The sequence below is a fragment of the Sciurus vulgaris genome (assembly GCF_902686455.1).
Source record: "Sciurus vulgaris genome assembly, chromosome: 7".
Taxonomy (NCBI): Eukaryota; Metazoa; Chordata; class Mammalia; order Rodentia; family Sciuridae; genus Sciurus; species Sciurus vulgaris.
The window spans coordinates 3,921,339-3,939,878 of NC_136467.1; the positions used below are offsets into that span (position 1 = coordinate 3,921,339).

General features: G+C 51.0%; 1 protein-coding gene across 1 annotated transcript; it reads left to right on the forward strand.

Moving 5' to 3' along the window:
• The first annotated feature begins 254 nt into the window (after nt 1-254).
• On the forward strand, nt 255-17,307 carry LOC306665014 (uncharacterized protein C6orf118). The gene is made up of 10 exons (XM_079146204.1): nt 255-1,894; nt 7,301-7,965; nt 8,620-8,742; nt 9,476-9,535; nt 10,696-10,820; nt 12,595-12,653; nt 13,148-13,329; nt 14,960-15,013; nt 15,806-15,867; nt 17,117-17,307. The coding sequence occupies exons 1-10, from the start codon at nt 1,684-1,686 to the stop codon at nt 17,223-17,225; spliced, it is 1,650 nt and encodes a 549-aa protein (XP_079002330.1). The 5' UTR covers nt 255-1,683; the 3' UTR covers nt 17,226-17,307.
• The last annotated feature ends 1,233 nt before the right edge of the window (nt 17,308-18,540 follow it).

Genomic DNA, 18,540 nt, shown 5'->3' on the forward strand with positions numbered 1-18,540 from the left:
ATCCAGATGCTTCCGCTTCCAACATTGGGCCTCCCCAGCAGGAGAGCCCAGGTGCGAGCCCGGCCTGGCCTCCACCTGACCCCGGCCTTCTGATCCGTGTGCCAGGGAGGATGACCAGTGTGACCGTGCTTGCACGCTGCAGGAGGGATGGCGACTTGGGAGACATTTAGGCCCTGAAAGCAGTTATGTTCTTTCTCATCTGAACCAGGACCGCGATTTCAGGTAAAATTATCCAAACGCTGTTTTTTGCCAAGAAATAGGTGTGCAGGCAGCAGGGCTGAGCCCTGGAGGGGAGCCACTCGCCTGGGCCACCGGCTTGCCTCTCAGAGCCCCACGTCCCCTCTGCCCACCTGCAGAAGGGAGGAGTGAGTACCTTTGCCTCACCTGTCTGCCACCCCTGGGGCAGGAGCAGTGGTGTGAAGGGCAGCCAGCTTGCTGAAGTGCTGAGCGACTCTGAGCTCAGAAGTGGCCCTCCTTTGAAATTAGCTGAAGTGGGACACACAAGGTCACCCCAGGCCAAAACATGGAGGCACCCAGCAACGTGGTCTTTTCAGACCAGATTTCCAGTGGCCGGATGCCAACCCCGGGACCACAGACTGGAGAGAAAATCGGGAAACTGCTTATTTTCTCCCACAGGTTAAATTACACCTAAGGTCATGTGGCTTCATGGTTTCCAGAACATTCTCATTTAAGGTATCCGATGAGTATCAAAGGACACAAAGAGAAGCAGCTTGTGCCTGAACTGGCCCAGCGCTGCCTGATTCCGCTCTCAAGCTCCTGAGCCTTACCGCTTCCTCAGGGCAGCCTAAGAGTGGGGCTGGCATTAAAGTGACTGCTAAGAGCAAGTAGAGTCACCGTCCCGCTACGAACTAATGCTTTCAGGCTAAAAATATTTAAACGAAGTCACACGTTTAGAAGTGTGGAGAGGGGCTTTTGCTTTCCCTCCTCCACCACGTGGGCTAACCTGAGCTAACTTTGCAGTGGAACATGGGCATTTACCACCCCCCACTCCCTGCTCACTGATCCTGGGCAAGTCACTTCACCAAGGAACCTCAGTTTCCTGCTAGGGTGTCCATAGTAATAACACCTGCTATGGTTTAGGTGTGAGGTGTCCCCCAAAAGCTCATCTGTGAGACAGCACAGGAAGGTTCAGAGGTGAAATGACTGGGCCCTGCAGCCTTCACCCAGTCAGGAGGGCTAACTGGGTGGTACTCGTAGGCAGGTGGGTACAGGTGGAGGAGGGAGTCCCTGGGGGTGTACCTTTGGGGTTTAGATTTTGTGTGGTGAGAAGAGCTGTCTCTCTGCTTCCTGGTGCAGTGTGCGATATCCTGGCCTCTCTCCCCCACCGTCCACTTCTGCCGCCATGTTCTGCCTCATCTCGAACCCCGATGAATGGAGCCAGCCTCCTATGGACTGAGACTTCTGACACTGTGAGCCCCCAGACACGCTTTTCCTTGTATTGTTCTTGTCAGGTCTTTTGGTCACAGCAGCAAAAAGTTGGCTGAAACAGCACTACATAGTAACACCCTGTGGTCATGTAGTGCCTGACCCCTCTGCACTAGAACTCTGGGTAGAGTTGGAGGGGTTGGTGCCCAAACAGCAGCCTGTCACCCCACCTATTCCAGGTTCTGGGGAGGACTTAAAGAGTGCAAGTATATTTTCAATGGTTTTATTTTAAAAAAAATGTCAGGCAAGCCAGCAAACACCTGGTGCCCCATTAAAGTCAGAAGCACAAGGGAGGGAGGGGTGGGGGATTCCCCGCGGCGCCCTGTGGCCAGCTACAGAGATCACGGTGGGGGCGGGGCCTGGAATGTTGATGGTTCCCTTGGTGACTCCAGGGCCTCAGAGGCCACACTGGCGAGGGAGGCCATGGCTGAGGATTTGGAGCCAGAATGTAAGTGGACATGGAGTGTTTGTGTTTGGCTTCTGATGTTTGTCCAAAGTGTGCCTAGGAGCCGTTTCTCTGAACCTGTTTTGAAAAGCTAAGCCTCTCTTGTGACTGCAGACCAGCTCCAGGATCACTGGCGTCTGGGGCTGGAGTCAGATTCAGAGATGTTGTCTTCTCATATCTAGTATGGACAGGCAGAGAGAAGCAGGCGTGTGGGGTGTGTGTGCGGGTGTGTGCACGTGTGCAGGTGTTTTGGCTCTGTCTGGGAGGTGAGGAGGAGGAGGGATGAAGGCCGACTTCTAGATGCTAATCCAGAGTGCTGGACTTCAGGACACATCTTGGGCACGTTGCCAACCTGACCACGGCCCTGTCCGCTCCATGGGGAATACCCTGCCCTCTTGTGTCCCCCAAAAGCTCTTGTGAGACAATGCAAGAAGGTTTGGAGGAGAAATGATTGGGCTCCAGCCTAACCTAGTCAATGAATTAATTCTGATGGGATTAACTGGGTGGTAACTGGAGGCGGGCGGGGTGTGGTGGAGGAGGCGGGCATTGGGGGCGTGGCTTGGGGTATATATTTTGTATCTGGCATGTGGAAGCCCCCGTTCTCTGCTTTCTGATCATCATGTGAGCTGCTTCCCTCTGCCACACTCTTCCACCATGATCTCCTGCCTCACCCTGAGCCCTGAGGAGTACTCCACTCGACTGTCCAGGGCTTAGACCTCTGAAACCGTGAGCCCCCAGATAAACCCTTCCTTTTCTGTAGTGGTGCTGATCGGGTCTTCTAGTCGCAGCAGCGAGAAAGCCAACTCAAGCAAGTGGGGTCAGAGGCCTCCAGGAGGGGCACCCTTGCCCTGCACACGGGGTCTTCTGAGTGGACACTCTCTCCCACCCCAGTGGTTCAGATGAAGTCCAGGGGGAGAGGAAGCTGGGTGGAGTGCGCAGCCTGAATCACACAGTATTTCAAAGGAAATGTTATTTCTTTGAAAGGCGCTCAGCAGTTTTGAAGCGTGTTGGCGGGCAGGACTGAGGGCTGCGGCAGCTGGCCCTCTGGACGTACGCTCACATTATTTAGGGTCTGTGCCCCATGCTTACCTGTGAAGGGAATCGTAATGACACCTGCCTCCAGGCCTGACGTGAGGACACTGTGCCGCTCACTAGCTGTGATGTCAAAAGGCACTTCCAGCCTCTGAGGTCGTTTTCCTTTAACGTACAATAAAGAAACCCCAGCCTTCCTCCCTTTACCCTGGGAGGCTGGGAGGCCTTGCTCCCTGCCCAGGGGTGATGCACCCTGGTGGCCCTGTCGAAGCCTGCTCCTGCTGATTCCCAGTTCCACTTCACTTCCCTCCGCCTCTGCCAGTGACGGCTTACAGCCCAAACATGGACAAAGCTGAGCCTGGCTTCTGCACAGTTCCCAGTGCACTCCTTTCTTCTGCTGTTGTGACAAATTCCCTCAAATGTAGTGACTTAAAACAGTGCTGATTTATGGTCTCCATTCTGTGGTCACCAGCCTGTGTGAGCTGGCTGGGCCTCTGCTCAGGTCTCTGGTGACATCACGGTACCGCAGGTGTGCTCATCTCTGGAGCCCTGGGGAAGGACCCCCCAGGCCATCCGCCTTGTGACTGCCTGCTGTCCATCTCATAGGGCCCTCTGCCCAGAATCCTCCCCTCTTGTTGGAATCCCTGAAGTCCCTCCCAGTTCCTTCTCCCTGTGACTCCTGCCAGTGAAAATTCTGTGCCTTGAGGGGCTTGAGTGATTTGGACGGGCCTGCCCAGATGATCTTGGACAATCTGTTTTAAGGACCGTCACCTAAACTAAATCTGTAAAGCCCCTTGCTGTGAACCTGGAGTCTGGAGGTTGCCATTCTTCAGCCCGCAACCTGGCCAGTAGAGAGCAAGTGAGGTCTGCTCGTTCTTCCGCTTCCCGGTGGACGTGTGCTCTCAGCTGTGACCCACCCTGCAGGACTGCTGCAAGTCTGTCTTCTGATGTAGGTTTTTATGTCATTACTTAAAATTCTACAGTGATTCTTTTCCACATTGATTAAATTAAGCAGTGGCTGTTCACTTTTTCTGAAGATTTTAATGCGAATAAAGTTCCTTCCCTGAGGATTTGTAAAAATGGTTGCAGATCAATGTACAAAGGCAGAGTGTGTCCGGGTCACAGTTCAAGTGCAGTCTGTGGGGTTTGGGAGGGGTCAAGCAGCCCTGCATGGTTTCCTAAGGGCACAGAGGTGACAGGAGAGGCCCTACTGCCTGCTGTCCCCTGAGGCTCCTTGGCTCTCCTCTGGCTGGGCCTGCAAGGTCAAGGTCTTCAGAATTCTCTGAATTCTTTCCACTAACTTGTTCCCCAGGGTGTTTGCTAAGTGTAGGGTGAAGGAAATAAGGATTTTCTGGAAAGAGACCATGAGCATGCTGTGGACCCCAGGCTTCATAGAGGCCAGACAGTGGCAGTGATTTGTAAGGATGGTGAATTTGAAGACCTCTTGTCTCCATCTTGACGCACAAGATGAATTTCTAAACCAAAAACACTGTCTAAAAGTGTTAGGTGCTAAATTGTTGGAAATATTTAAGGAATCTAAACTTTACCCAAAAGCCTGTTACTGTGTTTTCCTAATCAATACACACTCGAAAGGTCTCTCTACATGTTTTCAGATCATTTGTAAAATTCCTACTTTCCGATGGGTATTTTATACTTTTGGTTTTTGCTGTCTGGGGTGTGCAAAACCCAGTCTTCGGTAAGGACAGTATTGTGATATTCAGGCCAGGACAGAGCGGGCAGTAAGGAGTCTAAGAACCTGTCAGACAGCAGTGGAACCTGGATTCTGCAGGTCTTCCTGCAGTCAGCTGGAAACGTGGGCCACGTGGGAAGCCGATCGTGCTGGTCAGCCAGTGGAGGCTTCCAGTCCTTTCTGAAAATTTCTGGAATAAACTGAAGGCAAGATAATGGCCTCGTTTAAGCGGTCTCCCTCCCCATTCCCACGGAGTTGATGTGGCACGTCTTCCCTGCTTCTGAGGAATGACAGTGAAACATTGAAGCATTGCCCTTAATATTTTATCTGTTCATAAATGGAGTCTTTGGAGCTCCACGCTGGTCCTTAGGGACTTCTCAGAAACTCCACACTGGCAGCGTTTGCACCAATATACAGCCGTGGCGGCCCTCACAGCGGGAGAGGGGACAGCGCGCGCAGGCTGGGTCCTGGCTTGGCCTTGTCCTGGAGGTGGGGGAATTTCAAAGTGCTCCACGGTCTCTTGGCTTCCTGCTGTTCACACCAGCTATCACCCCCAGGTCTGTGGACAAGAGGAAACAGACAGAGCTTTGGGAGTTGCCCGTATCTCGGGGCACAACTGGCCTCAAGAGACCGCACGCATCCTGTGCTCACAAAGCTCAGAGGCTGGTCTCTGAAGAGGGTGAGAGGCTGTGGGTGGGAAGTTGTGGCTGCTCAGAGACAAGGAGCCTGGCCAAGGAACATGGACAGTGTGCAGGGCTGGGGGCAGCTCCTGTGATGACCAGCTACTGGGCCTCCGTCCTGTAACCACAAGGCCTTGGAGTCTGGCAACAAGAAAAATAAGCCTGCAAGTGATTTTTCCCCCCAAACCTCCAAGAACTCGGACGGCCAACACCTCAGTCTCGGCCCTGTGATGTTCCCATGGAAGGCCCAGGCCCAGCTGCGTGTTCTGCCACAGGACTGGGAGCTGAGGTGGGGCACCAAGACGCTGCTGTCTGCATCATTTCTTACACTGCAGGGAAGTTGTCGCTGCCCCTGATTTTCTCCTGGCCTGTTTCTTCTCTTGGGTGAAAATAGGTTCCACAGTGCATCCTGACTTTACAGGCAAAGCTCTAGACTCGACTGGGCACAGATATGGGGTACGTGTGGCTTGGTCCCAGAAGGCACTCGCTTGCCCACTTTGCATAGGCAGTCATGGAATAGAGCAGAGGGTCGAGATGAGGCTGTTTGCAGAGGGGCTTGTGGTGGAGACGTGGTTGTAGGGATCACCAGGGCCCCTGCAGGCTCAGGTGGCCCCGGGAGGACTCGGCGGGCCTACTTACCACCCCCAGCCAGCGTCATTGCAGCTACGTGAACACAGAGGTCTCAGCCTTGCTGCACAAGGGAAGGTTTTCTTAGTTACGCCTTGTGGGTTCTCCAAGGTGGCGGTGTTACCATCTGGGGTGCTGGGTTCGCTGTCTCTGTTCAGCAAAGAAGTGAAGAACAGGACACGGGATGGCCAGCAAGAGTGGGTCAGCTGACAAGAGACAGATACAGAGACTGACTTCCCCTAAGAGACGGGGCCTGAGCTGGGAGTCGGGGGGAAGTTCCAGCCTGTTTTTTAAGGTCTCTGGAATTTCCTCCTCTCCTTGTCTCCTCCCTGTCCATGTGCTCCTCACACTGATCCGTGGCCCCTCTTACACATGGAAGTGTCTGTCTGATCAGGTCCCCCACTGTGTCCACTTTCCTCAGGCAGGAGGCTGACCTCAACAGGAGACACTCCCATGCTCCTTTGTTCTGGCCCTCCTGCCCTGGCTGCTGAGGTCCTTCCTGGTCCCCCTCAGCATTGCTGGCTTGTGGACACCAGGCTACGCAGCATCCTAGAAAACAGCCCTCTTTCCTCAGGTGGGGAAAGAACATATTAAAGGGACGGATCTGGGCTGACTGAGGATCTGACGTGTCAGAAGGGTTTCAAGCTGTAGACCTTTAAGAAGAATGGGTTCAAGGCTGGAGCATCTACTCTGTTTCTTTACCCAAAGTGATTCCACTGGGAGGTCAGTCAGCCATGTTGGGTCAGATGATTCTCCTGACTTTGCAGAGAAAGAAACTGAGGTTCAGAGAGCTGATATGCTATTTCTGCACTCACATAGTTAGGACTTGGCTAAAACCTAGGATTTCCCATGATTTCATGTCCTGGGCCTGGCTCTTGAACGGAGCTCTCCTATGGGGACAGGTAAGGAGCAGGGCCTGTGTGGAAGGAGTCAAGGGACTGTGCACAGACTTTTCTTTGTGGGATCAGGAGAAGAGTGATGAGCGGCCTGTCCGTCACTCAGGGTGTGGTGGGGTCTCAGAGACTTTTAGGGAAAAAGCATTCCCTGTGTGTCCCCTGGCATGTCATGTGCAGCACGTGAAGAAGAGACTTGAAGCCTCATCATGAGGATTGTAATGAATTTTTCGGACTTTCCTTCCAGAACCTTTGCTAATATCCTAAGAAATACTTTGTCACGTTAAAACACTCTGCCTTCCTCTTTGTCGGCCTCACAGGCTCTCTGTGGAGCTGCTCCTCGCAGCCTCCCGCTCTTGATGAAGGGCTGGGGCGCGGAGCCTCCCTCTCGGCAGGGCCTCCTTGGGTGTGGCTGCGCGGGCTCCCTGGCGCCGGGCGGTTCTCTGTGCAGCTGAGCTGACCCCGCGCTGCTGTCCTCCCTGAACAGTCTACCTCAAGTGGAGGCACTGCGGGACCCCGGGCGTGAAGACGCTGTGCAACCTCGGGAAGCTGCTGGACAGACTGCAGAGGGACCACAAGGAGGACGTCCTCCTCTACGCCTCGGGCCACCTCAACCCCAGCAAGCTCTACCGGCCGCCCCGGGCCGCCCTGCGATTCTGGCGCAATGCCCACAGGCCGCAGGGGGACGCGGCTCCCGGGCCGCGAAAGCCACCCGACAGGCGCGTGGAGCGGATGAAAGACGCCTTGGCTCACTTCACCATCCACACGGCTCTGCTTCCTGACGAGGCGGGGAACGCGCGGCTCTTCAGGTACCTGAACCCAGGGGCGCACGCTGCGCAGACTTCCAAAGAGGACCTCGCTCCCAAGAGGGCCGACGGCTGCCCGCAGGGGCGCAGGAGGGAGGAGCTCAGGCTGCCCGAGATGAAGGTGCTGCGGTACCGCGAGGCGGCGTCCAGCCGCAGCTGCGCCCTGCCGGCGCCGGGCGGGGACCAGCACCAGCACACCAGCTCCTACCTGGCCGCCACGACCAGAGCCGACGGCTACCGGAAGTTCCTGAGCTTCCAGAAGCGAGTTCTGGTGAAGCAAGATCTCCTGAAGAGCGACTTCACAGGGGCCAAGGTGGCGACGGGCCATGAGAAGAAGCTGGAGGAGGTGAGGCGGCTGCCCCGGGCCCTGGGCTGACTCGCCCGCGGCTCATCTGCATTTCCAGGCAGAACGGCTGCTGCAGGTGGAGGGTCTCGTGGGCAGCAGATGGTAGCAGTCAGGCAAACAGGTCAGCTGGAGGCAGGTCACAACCAGAAGCGCTGGGTGCTGTGCAGCCAGATGGGATGTCAGATGCAGGACAGCCGAGGGGTCTGAGGGCCGCCACGGCCACTGTCCACCGAAGGCTGAGAGAGGCAGGAGGAGGGACCAGGGAGATGGTGGTGCAGCCGTCCTGGGAACCCCAGAGGGAGCTCCCGGCAGGAGGGTGGACTCCGGGAGAGGGCAGGGCCAGAGGCCATGGCTGTCCACCAGTGAAGTAGCCAGGCCTGGGGGCTGGGGCTGAGGGGCTGGTGGGAAAGAAAACAGGCCCGGGTGTCGTAGGGGCAGAGAGGACCACTGAGTGCAGGCAGCAGGGGGCGGCAGGAGGAGAGACCAGAGCGGACACACAGTGAAGCTGGGGCAGGGTGGTCCTGGTTGGCCACCAACTCCACTGAGACCAGGATCTGGGAGGTAGTAGCTGTGCCCTTTTGATTCCTCACCTGAGAAGTGGTTCAGAGAGGACAGGGAAGACACCCTGAAGCGGGCCACTCTGTTTGTTCCCAGAAACTCCAGAGAATATGCACGTGCCTCCCGCAACAGCTCGGCAGGCTACAGGTCTTCGGAGAAGTGTTTGAAGATATTTGCAGCAGCTCTTTGATATTTGGTGACATCTTGAGAGAAGTCAAGGTAGAGACGTGCACATTTTCTGCATGATAACAGTGAGAACTGTGTGTGAAGTTCTGCATCCGTGGATGATCTTGCACCTCACAGAAATCCTGCCCATTCAAGGCCCGGTCTCTCCAGGGGAGGGGCGTACCCCACAGAGACTCCAGGAAATGGGCCAGTCAAGGCCATAAGCCCCTATTAGCTCACTGCCTAAGCCCAGGTTTGTTTGGTTTTCCAAAATCTTCCTAATGAATCACAATACATGAGTGGCACACAGACTTCTGTGGTCACACAAGTGTTTCCTTACATGGAGCTTGATGCAGTGACAGATTTGCTGTGACTTCCTGATGACAGTAACCCAGGGGACCTGAGCTGAGTTGGCTTGCTTCAGGAGCAGGCTGTTCTCCGATGTCCCCAGCCATCAGGGATGCTTAGCAGTGGCAGTGTGGCGCTTGTTCTGCAGCTCACCTTGGGCTCGGGGCAGGATCTCTCCACGGTGAGATCACTTTGCGTCTGCGTTGTTCTGCGTTAGCATGTTGAAGTGCTCAGTAGTTGAAACATGTGTCTCACAGACTGAGGTTCTGCACGTTCCGGTGTGTGTTTTGTGGTACACCACAGGAGCATTTTGAGTGCTTTGGTTCTTGAGTGATGTGGATGGACATCCTGAGTCTGTGTTCTGTATGCCTGTGAAGTAAGCTTTGCACTGCAGCCTCATCTCCTGACTCTGGTCCCGTGGACGTCTCTGTGTGCACAGGACGAATATGAGCTCTACATGACCATCCTCCTGCACTCCCAGCCCACGGAGCAGCACAAGGTAATGTGGCCGCGCAGCACCCCTGGCGTCTGTTCGCTCACGCTCCACCTTCGCCAGCGGTAGGAAACATTCCGAACCCCAGCAGCCCCACTGGTTCCTCCGCAGTCCCACAGCCCGTGCTTTTATTAGGGGAGAGCTTCACACTGCTGAAGGGTGTCATCGGTAAGGAACTTTCCTTTCGATGGACACAGCCCTGCTCACAGCCAAGCCAGTGGCCGCCAGAGCATGGCACAGGAGTTCTGCTGGGAACGTGAGGATGTGGTGTGGCCCGCCTGGCCCCCTGCAGCAAGCCCAGGGGCTCTCGTCCAGCTGTGGGGGCTTCCCAGGTGGTCCCTCCCGAGTTTGGGTGAATGTGTGTTGGTTCCAGCAGGAAAACATGCTATAGGAACAGCCGTCACTTACAAATCCCAGAGTGTCACTCTGCAGTTCTGGTGCCTTTGGCATTTAGAGTTAGGTGAAGTTCAACTTGTCTTATAAATGAGGAGACCTGGACTTTCCCTCTGCACCTGGAAACGTGGAGGTCAGCTCTGCTGTCCCACTCAGTGCGTGATTGCACGCGAGCCTTCTGTGGCTACAGGTCAAGCCTTTCGTGCTATGTGGAGACCAGCTTTCGTTTTTCAGGACTGAGCAAGACCTCCCATCCCTGACTTGCCCATTGCTCACTTTTCAAGGTTGAGTGGAAAATGGTCATTTGTGTCCACGTCCTGGACAAATGTCCCACCAGGGCTCTCGATCTTTCCATCCCTAGAGCCTGGTGGAGTCTCTGCTGCCTGCCTTCGAGTAAGGTGCTGCTTTATGCTGTGCACATGAACTGAATCACGATGGCTCCCATGGGTGGAGGGGATGCCTGGGAGCTGGTGACCAGGGACCCCAAGAGCTTCATTCAGCGTGTCCTCTCCCCACACAAAGCAACCTCAGAAGCCCCTGCCACTTAAAAAATTTCATAGGGAAAGAAAATATTAAAATATGTACAACGGTGTTCACCCGAGGTCCACCTGACCAGGACGTCCCCCCACCATCCAGCTCCCTCTGCTGCTCCCACTGGACCTGTTTTAGCTGGGATTCCTGCCCTAACCTGGCATCTTGAATGCACAGTGGTGTCAAAGGGGCGTCCTCCGCCATCCTGGGTGTGCCTCACTCTCTGTTCCTTGCCCTCCCAGACTTACCTGGCTGAAGCGAAAGCGCTGGAGAAGAGGCCTGTGCGGACGGGGGACATTGACCAGGCCAGGGAGGGGCTGAAGAAGCTTGTGGAGGCCACCAGGGCAGCCTTGGAGCGCAACGACAAGTGAGCCCGCAGATCCGGGTCTCGAGTTGACCAAGGTCGTAAAGCTGAGTGACTTGGGTATAGTCCCGAATGTCCCAGTTTTGCTGTGTTGTTGGGTGTGACCTGACACATGGCCAGTGTGATTCCTGTCACCCGGCCTGTCTCACAAGCCATCACAAGTGTTTCTGTGGCAGGAAGGTCTCATTTCTTCCCTCCTGGCACCTGGAAACGTCCTCGCAGGTGTGAGGGTCGCCACCAAGGCACCTCATCCGAAGGCCTCCTCATTTTACTTGGAGAATTCTGCATCCTCTCCGCAGAGTCTTCCAGGGTCAAATAAGAATCGAATGGGATCTACTGTCTGCAAAGACTTAAAAGATTAAAACAAATCCCAAATCACCAAAATGTTCTCGAGAAAACAAGCCCGCACGTAGAACTCCTTCCGCCCTCGCCTTTGCTCTGACCCGAGGCCTCTCTCACCATGTGGCTCTAAGTTCTTGCCCTTCCTGAGGGCCCCAGGGGACTTGGTTGTGAGTTCCCAGTAGGCCTGTGACACGAGCCCTCTCCACGGCCTTTGGCCGCATGCTAAAGTGCTGACCGGTTGCTAGGTGTCCCCTCACCTGAGTAGGCGAGTTAGGCTCAGGTGTGTGCCTCAGGTAAGATACAGAGGAGACAACTCAGCCAAACCCAGGAAATGCCACAAGAAGGTTGTGACTTAGAATCCCAGAGAGCAGTGAGCAGCATGCTTGTGGGCCATGGAGCCACCTGGGACAGGCTTGCTGAACTTCTGGGCGGAGAGGACTTTATCTGGATCCAGAGCATCACCTAAGTTGCCACGGAGGCCTGCATAGGGAGCCCTGGTGCAGGGTTCAGGGCTGCAGCAAAAATTCTGTGTGGTCTCAGTGACAGAGAGGAGGTCACTGTGGCATGCCTTCATGGTGTGGGACAGAGAGACCAGTCAAGCAGGTCATTTCTGCTGTCCTACCAGGCGTGGTGGCACATACCTGTAATCCCAGCAGCTTTGGAGGTTGAGGCAGGAGGATTGTGAGTTCAAAGCCAGCCCCAGCAAAAGCAAGGTGCTAAGCAACTCAGTGAGACCTGTCTCTAAATAAAATACAAAGTAGGGCTAGGGATGTGGCTCAGTGGCTGAGTGCCCCTGAGTTCAATCCCTGGCCCCCCAGCTCCCCCCCAAAAAAGAAAATACAGGAGGTGGGCACAGGGAGGCTGGGAGGAGGTGGAGAACTGGAGGCTGTGTCAAGGCTGAACCAGCTGCTGCTCTGGTGACTGTGAAACTTCGCACCAAGAAGAAAGTACAAAGACACCTGAAGTCTTTTTTCTTCTTTTTAAACAAATCTTTATGTCTATTTTTATTTCAGAGATAATGGAATTTTATCTTGTGTCTGTGGGGTGTGATCATCTTGCAAAACGGGATGTCTGTTCCTGCATCAGTAGGAGCTTCCCTTGATTCGCTGTCTGCCTCACAGTGTAAAATGCTAGTTGTCTTATATTTTGCCTTCTTTCTTTTTGGCAATCACAGGATAACATCAAACTCCAGAAACAATCGCGTATTAAAATGACCAGTTTTAATGCTTTACGTGGTCCTGGTGAGAAGGCCATCTTTAACTTGGTCACCTTGGTCAGCTTGAGATTACACTTTACATTCCCTTTTGTGTTGGAAAGTGAGACGATACCGTTTTATTTCTCAGTAGAAAGAAGCCTTGTGGTATAAAATAGCTAAAAGAAACAAAGTAAAAATGAGGTGCTCATACCTCACCGCTTTTTTATCACCAATTTGTAGACTCAGAGACGAATTAGAGACGGAGAGCAAGCTGCTTCAGTGCGCTAAGGAAAGAGCAGGCAAGTGCGGGTTCCCACCAGCGTCCTCCCTTCTGTTGAGCCTGCCCACACTCCACTTGACCAGCTCGTGACCAGCTAGTGTCCATTCCCTGGCCCCTCCCCAGCCTCCCCAGGGATGTTCCCTCGGGTCTTCCTACTGCCCTCTGCTCCCTGGTCTTGCTGTCTGTCATCTCCTGCTGGCCCACACCATCAGAAGGCAAACCCTGGAAAAGCCCATGGGTGATAATTTACCCCTGAACCTTACACCTGGGGCAAACCAGTGTCTGCAAACAAGGTAGTCAATAAATACTTATTAATTCTATGAATGAAGTAAAGCAGGAATTAAGGGAGGCATACCTCATTTTTAGAGCAGATTATTTTTATTGACTTGCTTGGTGTTTGAAGTACCTCATAGGTATATATGATGTACATCATATTGTTAATGGTACACAGTACTATTAATGGGAGTTAGATATTAAACACAACAATAGTTTGCCTTCAAAATATATTTCCAGAAGCAGCCGAGAAGAAAGTAATCGATGAGGAACAACTTACTCTTACGGAGAAGGTTGAAATTCAGAGATGTGAAATACTCAAGAAATGGGATGAACTTCAAGCCCTTGAAAAGCAAATTAAAACGACGCTGGTGCACACCGGAATGTCCAACATCACTGAGAATAAGCTGAAAAGCATAGAGGTATGCAATTTAGCTGCTTAAATATTTGCATTGTTCTTTTGCTTGAAGACCTTGATGAATGCAATTTGATTCTGTCATGGGGTAAAAATACAGTCAAATTTGGCCCAAATGTATTTTTATTTCAGAGGGTTTGTGGCAAACAATTAGAATAATTAAGAACTAACTGAAACAAAAACAAAGGTGATTAAAAAGTCATAGAGCTGACAATGGCCAATACCTGCAGAATCTGTGCAGAAATTGTGCAGTCTGATCAATACAACCTCTCTCTGTAAGAAGTTATAAGTGATGTGTAATTATCTTTTTTCCTCTTGTGGCTATATAGTCACATATATTTTCCCAGCACTATTTTTTTTTAATCTGAGTAATTAGAATTGTACTGTGTGCAGCAGGTGGTGGTGATCTAAACTAGTCTGAGTTCTTAATTGATCATCATCTTGCCTCACTGCCGTAATTGCTAATCCTTTCCAACCTGTTGGCTATCAACATGTTGATAACTCCCATCCATCATTTTTCACAATTATCTTGGATGCTCTCATTCACAGTACTGATTTTTCAGGTTCTAGTAATAAGACTCTGGTATTCTGATTGTGCTTACAATGAATTTAAAAATCCACTTGGGAGAAAGTGATAGTTTCACAATATTAATATTCTTATCCTGGATCATTTTAACTTTATTTCATTTATTTCTGTGTCTTGGTCTTAAATAATTATTATATTTACTCACATGAATTTATAGGACCTGTTACTACTATAATTGGAAATGTAAAAACGTTTCATGCTACACTTGGTGATCTGTTGTTGCTGGTGCATGTGTTATTTACCAATACAGGCAGGCCTTGGAGACGTTATGGATTTGGTTCTAGATTCCCACAATGAAGCTATTATCATAATAAACTGATGACTTGAATTTTTGATTTCCCAGGGTATATAAAGGTTAGGCTCATGCTATATTGTATGTATATTAAGTGTATAGCAGCAGCATTCTCTCCGTAAAATATGGATCTTAATTTAAAAATACTTTATTGCTAAAAAGTGCTGACGATTATCTGAGCTGTTGGAAAAAGGGTGCCAATGAACTTGATTGGCACAGTGTTGTCATAAGCCATCAATTTCTATCAATTTGTAAATAAAAAATGGAATATTGATGCAACAATAAAGTGAAGCACTAAAATGAGGTATGTCTGTATTTGTATATACTTTTTTCTTTTTTAAATTATTGTAAACTGGGCAGGGTTCTTTAAATTTCTGAGGCTGGCCTTGAACTTGCTATCCTCCTGTCTCAGCCTTCAGACTTGCTGGGATTGCAGGCATGCGTCACCACGTCCAGCTTGTATTTGTATTTTCATACAGCCGCTGAAAAGTGAGGAACTTTTCTATTCTGGAATTTCCCTGAGTTTTTAAATTTTTTGAACTATTAGTCCCGTCTCTTCTGGTTTTTAAACTAGAGGGCCAGGATCCTTTTCCTTACCCCTTGTCCTTCATTTTATTTTTTGTTTATTTCTATGTTTTTAAGTATTGTGCTTGAGTACTCTTGAAATTATAATGACACCATTTACATGATATCTTTTATTCCATAAATAGAGAAAAATAATTAACCAAGTGTTTTGTTTTTAAACCCTTTCTCCTTCAGAATGAAGCTATAAAATTGGAAACATCAAATAGGATTCTAAAGAAGAAATTGGAAGTAAGTTTTCTTATCTACCTGAATCAGTGTGATCAGTAGAAGTACTTCCTAACATGCCTGCTTGCCCTGTGTCATGGACAAACAATGCACACCTTCTTCCTCTAAATGACAGCTTCCTGTGGTGCTCCCAATATCTGACTGTGCAGACATTTCTTAAAATAGACAGGTGTAAGCTGATGTATAAATGAAAACATAGCATTAAGGATTTTGTTTTAATTTAATTTTTTTAATTTAAAATTTTTTTACTTAAAAAAATTTTTTTGTGCATGTAATCGGGTAATGTCCTTCTCAGTCTACCGTCCTTCCCATCCCCACCACCCAGCCCTCCCCACACGCCCCTCTGCACAATCCAGTTCTCGTTCTTCCCTACCCACCCCAGCACTGACTTTGAACAGTCGAATGTGCTGATCATGAAGGTCTCTCTGACCCATCCACACACTACCATTCAACGTGAGGCATTTATTTGGTGACAAGGAATCTCAGGCACTGGCCCACGCCTCAGTGGTAGGCGTCTGCCTTGCGTTTGGAAGGCCTGGGTTCCACTCCCAGGAAGACACACACACACACACACACACACACACACACACACACACACAAACACACGCTCCTGCAGAATACATGCTCACGATCTGTAGCTTAACATGCCATAGATCTGTGCCTACTACATGTGCGGTTGCCTGTACTGAGCACAGTACGGATCAGTATGCTATACCTGATTCCAGAAATGCTGATTTATTTGGATTCGATTTCATGGCCATCATACATGACCACAGGATTTTAAATTCTCTGTAGGCCAATGAAAACCATGTGAAGCAGATCATGAGAAAGAGTAAGATCAATGAGGAGGAGCAGCAGTAAGTATATTGTCGTGAGAGAACTGTAGCTATGTCCTGCTGTCCCTAAACATCACCAAGACTTGGAACTGGAACAGAGTCGGCAGGGCGTGGAGCACACTCAGGAATGCCAACTTCATACGTGTGACGGCCTTTCCTGCTGAACAGTGCTTAGTCCCAGACTTAAACCTCAATACATATGTATTATTTTGCAATGTTGAAATTAGTTCATTAGAGCTGAAGAGTGGGCGTGGATTCTCGTGGGAGGGACCAGGAAAACAGGGGTGCGTGTGGCTGTGGATGTCTTTCTTTTTTAAAATTACATGGCTATTTGTGTAAAACCCTGTGTATATGTCACTTTGAAATCTCGATTTCAAACTCATGGCCGATTTATCGGCCTGCTATGTAGGCAAGGCTTGCTTCTCATGCTACCCCTTTCAGACTGGGTGCTGCATTTCAACCCCGACTCAGTACAGTTGCAAGCAGCAGAAAACCCTGCAGGTGTCCAGCGGGAAGGCTGGTTTGTACAAGCAGCGAATACACCGTTAGGTTCAGTGGCGGCATCAAGGAACCAGGGGTGCGCAGCCCCTTCCGAGACCTCCCCCAGGTCTAGTATGGCTGTCTTCAGGGATTAGGTCCATGATCCAAAGAGCAAGGAAGGGGATGAGGAGGACGCATAACCAAGAGCCCCTCATACAGGGCCTCTCAGCTGAACTGAGGGGACAGTGGTTTTCAGTGACCACCAGCACCTCCGTGGCCAGCTCCATGGCCCATTGCCCCCCTTAGCTGGAAAGGAGACCAGAAGCAGAGCTCTCCACTCTCCCACTAGAGACAGAGAAACCCAGGAGAGAAGGGTGCTGGAGTGGGAGCCAGGCTTCGTGGCCGCCCTTCCTCCTGTCATGCTGTAGAACTTCGGGTGACGAGGGTACGAACGCGGCCCTGGGCAGCTCCTGGCACGGCTCTGGCAATGGGAACAAACGTGCCTGCAGGTTGTGCAGTTTCCGTAGATCTGCCACTGCCGTCACCCTGCCCTCCATCTGGGAGACGCTGTGTGTCGGGGGGAGGAGGGCATCCAAACCCAGCAGGGCTTCCTTGCGTCCAGTCCCCAAGCTCTGCGTGAATATCCTTCAGTCAAAAGCAGATGATTGCAAAGTCTCGTCTGTCTTCAGATAAACGTGCCCTAAAATAGAAGTTTATTTGAAATGTTCTTTCTTCCTTAATGCATATTTTTCTAATCTATTATATATATTCACTTCTTATGTATTTTAAGGGAACTTTGGGAATTTATTAAAGAATATGTGAAATTAGAAGAAACAGAAAATAACTCTCAAGCAACTGGAGAAATGCCCCATGAAAATGCAGAAGTGTCTTGTGGATAGCCTGGATGTTTGCAGAAGAGAAATCAAGACGCATTCCATTTTGTCCACCTTACCCCTAATAAATTGATGTGTTATAAGTGTCCTCATCAAGGTGTGGATAAATGCACGTGCACATAGGGTCGTGGTAGTTCATGCGCATGCGCATAGCAATACTAGTTCTCAGAGGATTTCCTGCTTTTACTTAATAACTTTCCACTGGAGGAAATACTTCTGAATATTTATTAGGGATAAAAAATTTTGCTCTGCTATAGTAGGGATTGAATTTGTTTATCTGCCAACAGTTTTGTTTTCACATGTCACGCAGTGCAGTAGCACTCTAACTGATACCTGTTTAATTCAATAACCCGTATGGATTGGAAGCAATCACTTCCGTATGGATTGGAAGACGTCAGGACTTCTCCTGAGAGCTGGCACACACATATCTCAGCTGGCTGGGCCCTCAGCACCACCCTTGGACTCAGGTTGTTTCTCCCCTCTTTGCCTTTGACATCGTCTAACTTCTGGAGCTGGATGTGAATTGGATTCCCTTGGACAACCATCCAGGTGGCAATTTAGAAGTTCAGATGTAAGTGGTGCCATGTGAATATGAGGACTTCAGTCCCAATCTGGCACAGGAGAGGAGAGAGAGGGAGGGAGAGAGGGAGGAGGAGGGAGCAAGGCTTGCCGGGAGGCGGTGCTGCCAGGGTCCTCTGAGAGCCACTGGCTTCTCTGGTCATGACTCATCTCTGCTTTCAAATGTAAATTGGTGGCAACTACTTAAAGTTTTAGCCATACACAGAAATCAGCTGGGCTTTTATTAGCATTGTTATCTACATTCCAGTTATGTTCTGTTGATTATTGAGTCCACTGGGATCCTGCTAAGTAGGTTATTCCTCATTACACAGGGTGAGGGGAGGGTCTGTAGTGTGAGGCAGTGAGTCAGTCTCCTACAGTGCCTGGTAAGTGACAGGGCTGGAGGGAGCCCAGGCCTGGTTGACACCCCTCCTGAGCTCTTGGGGCCTCATCGTGTGGAGTCATTCACAAGAATTTCAGCGGAGAGATGTGGGAATGAATTCAGGCATCTTCAAAGAATGGCAGAGAGACCCCGAGAACTGAAGACAGACAAAGGTGAGTGGCGTCTTGCCGAGCCAAGGCCACTGGCTCAGGAGGTAATGGGAGTCTTCAGAGTGGAAGTGAAGAGCTGGGTGAGGAGGCAGGGGCTCTGGGGGGTCCCTGTTCAGGGACTCTGGGCACCCCGTTCTGAGTGGGTCTGTGATGGGTGAGGAGACTGGGAAGTGCTTTTCGTGGGATTGGCCATTATTCCGGCTGATGACAC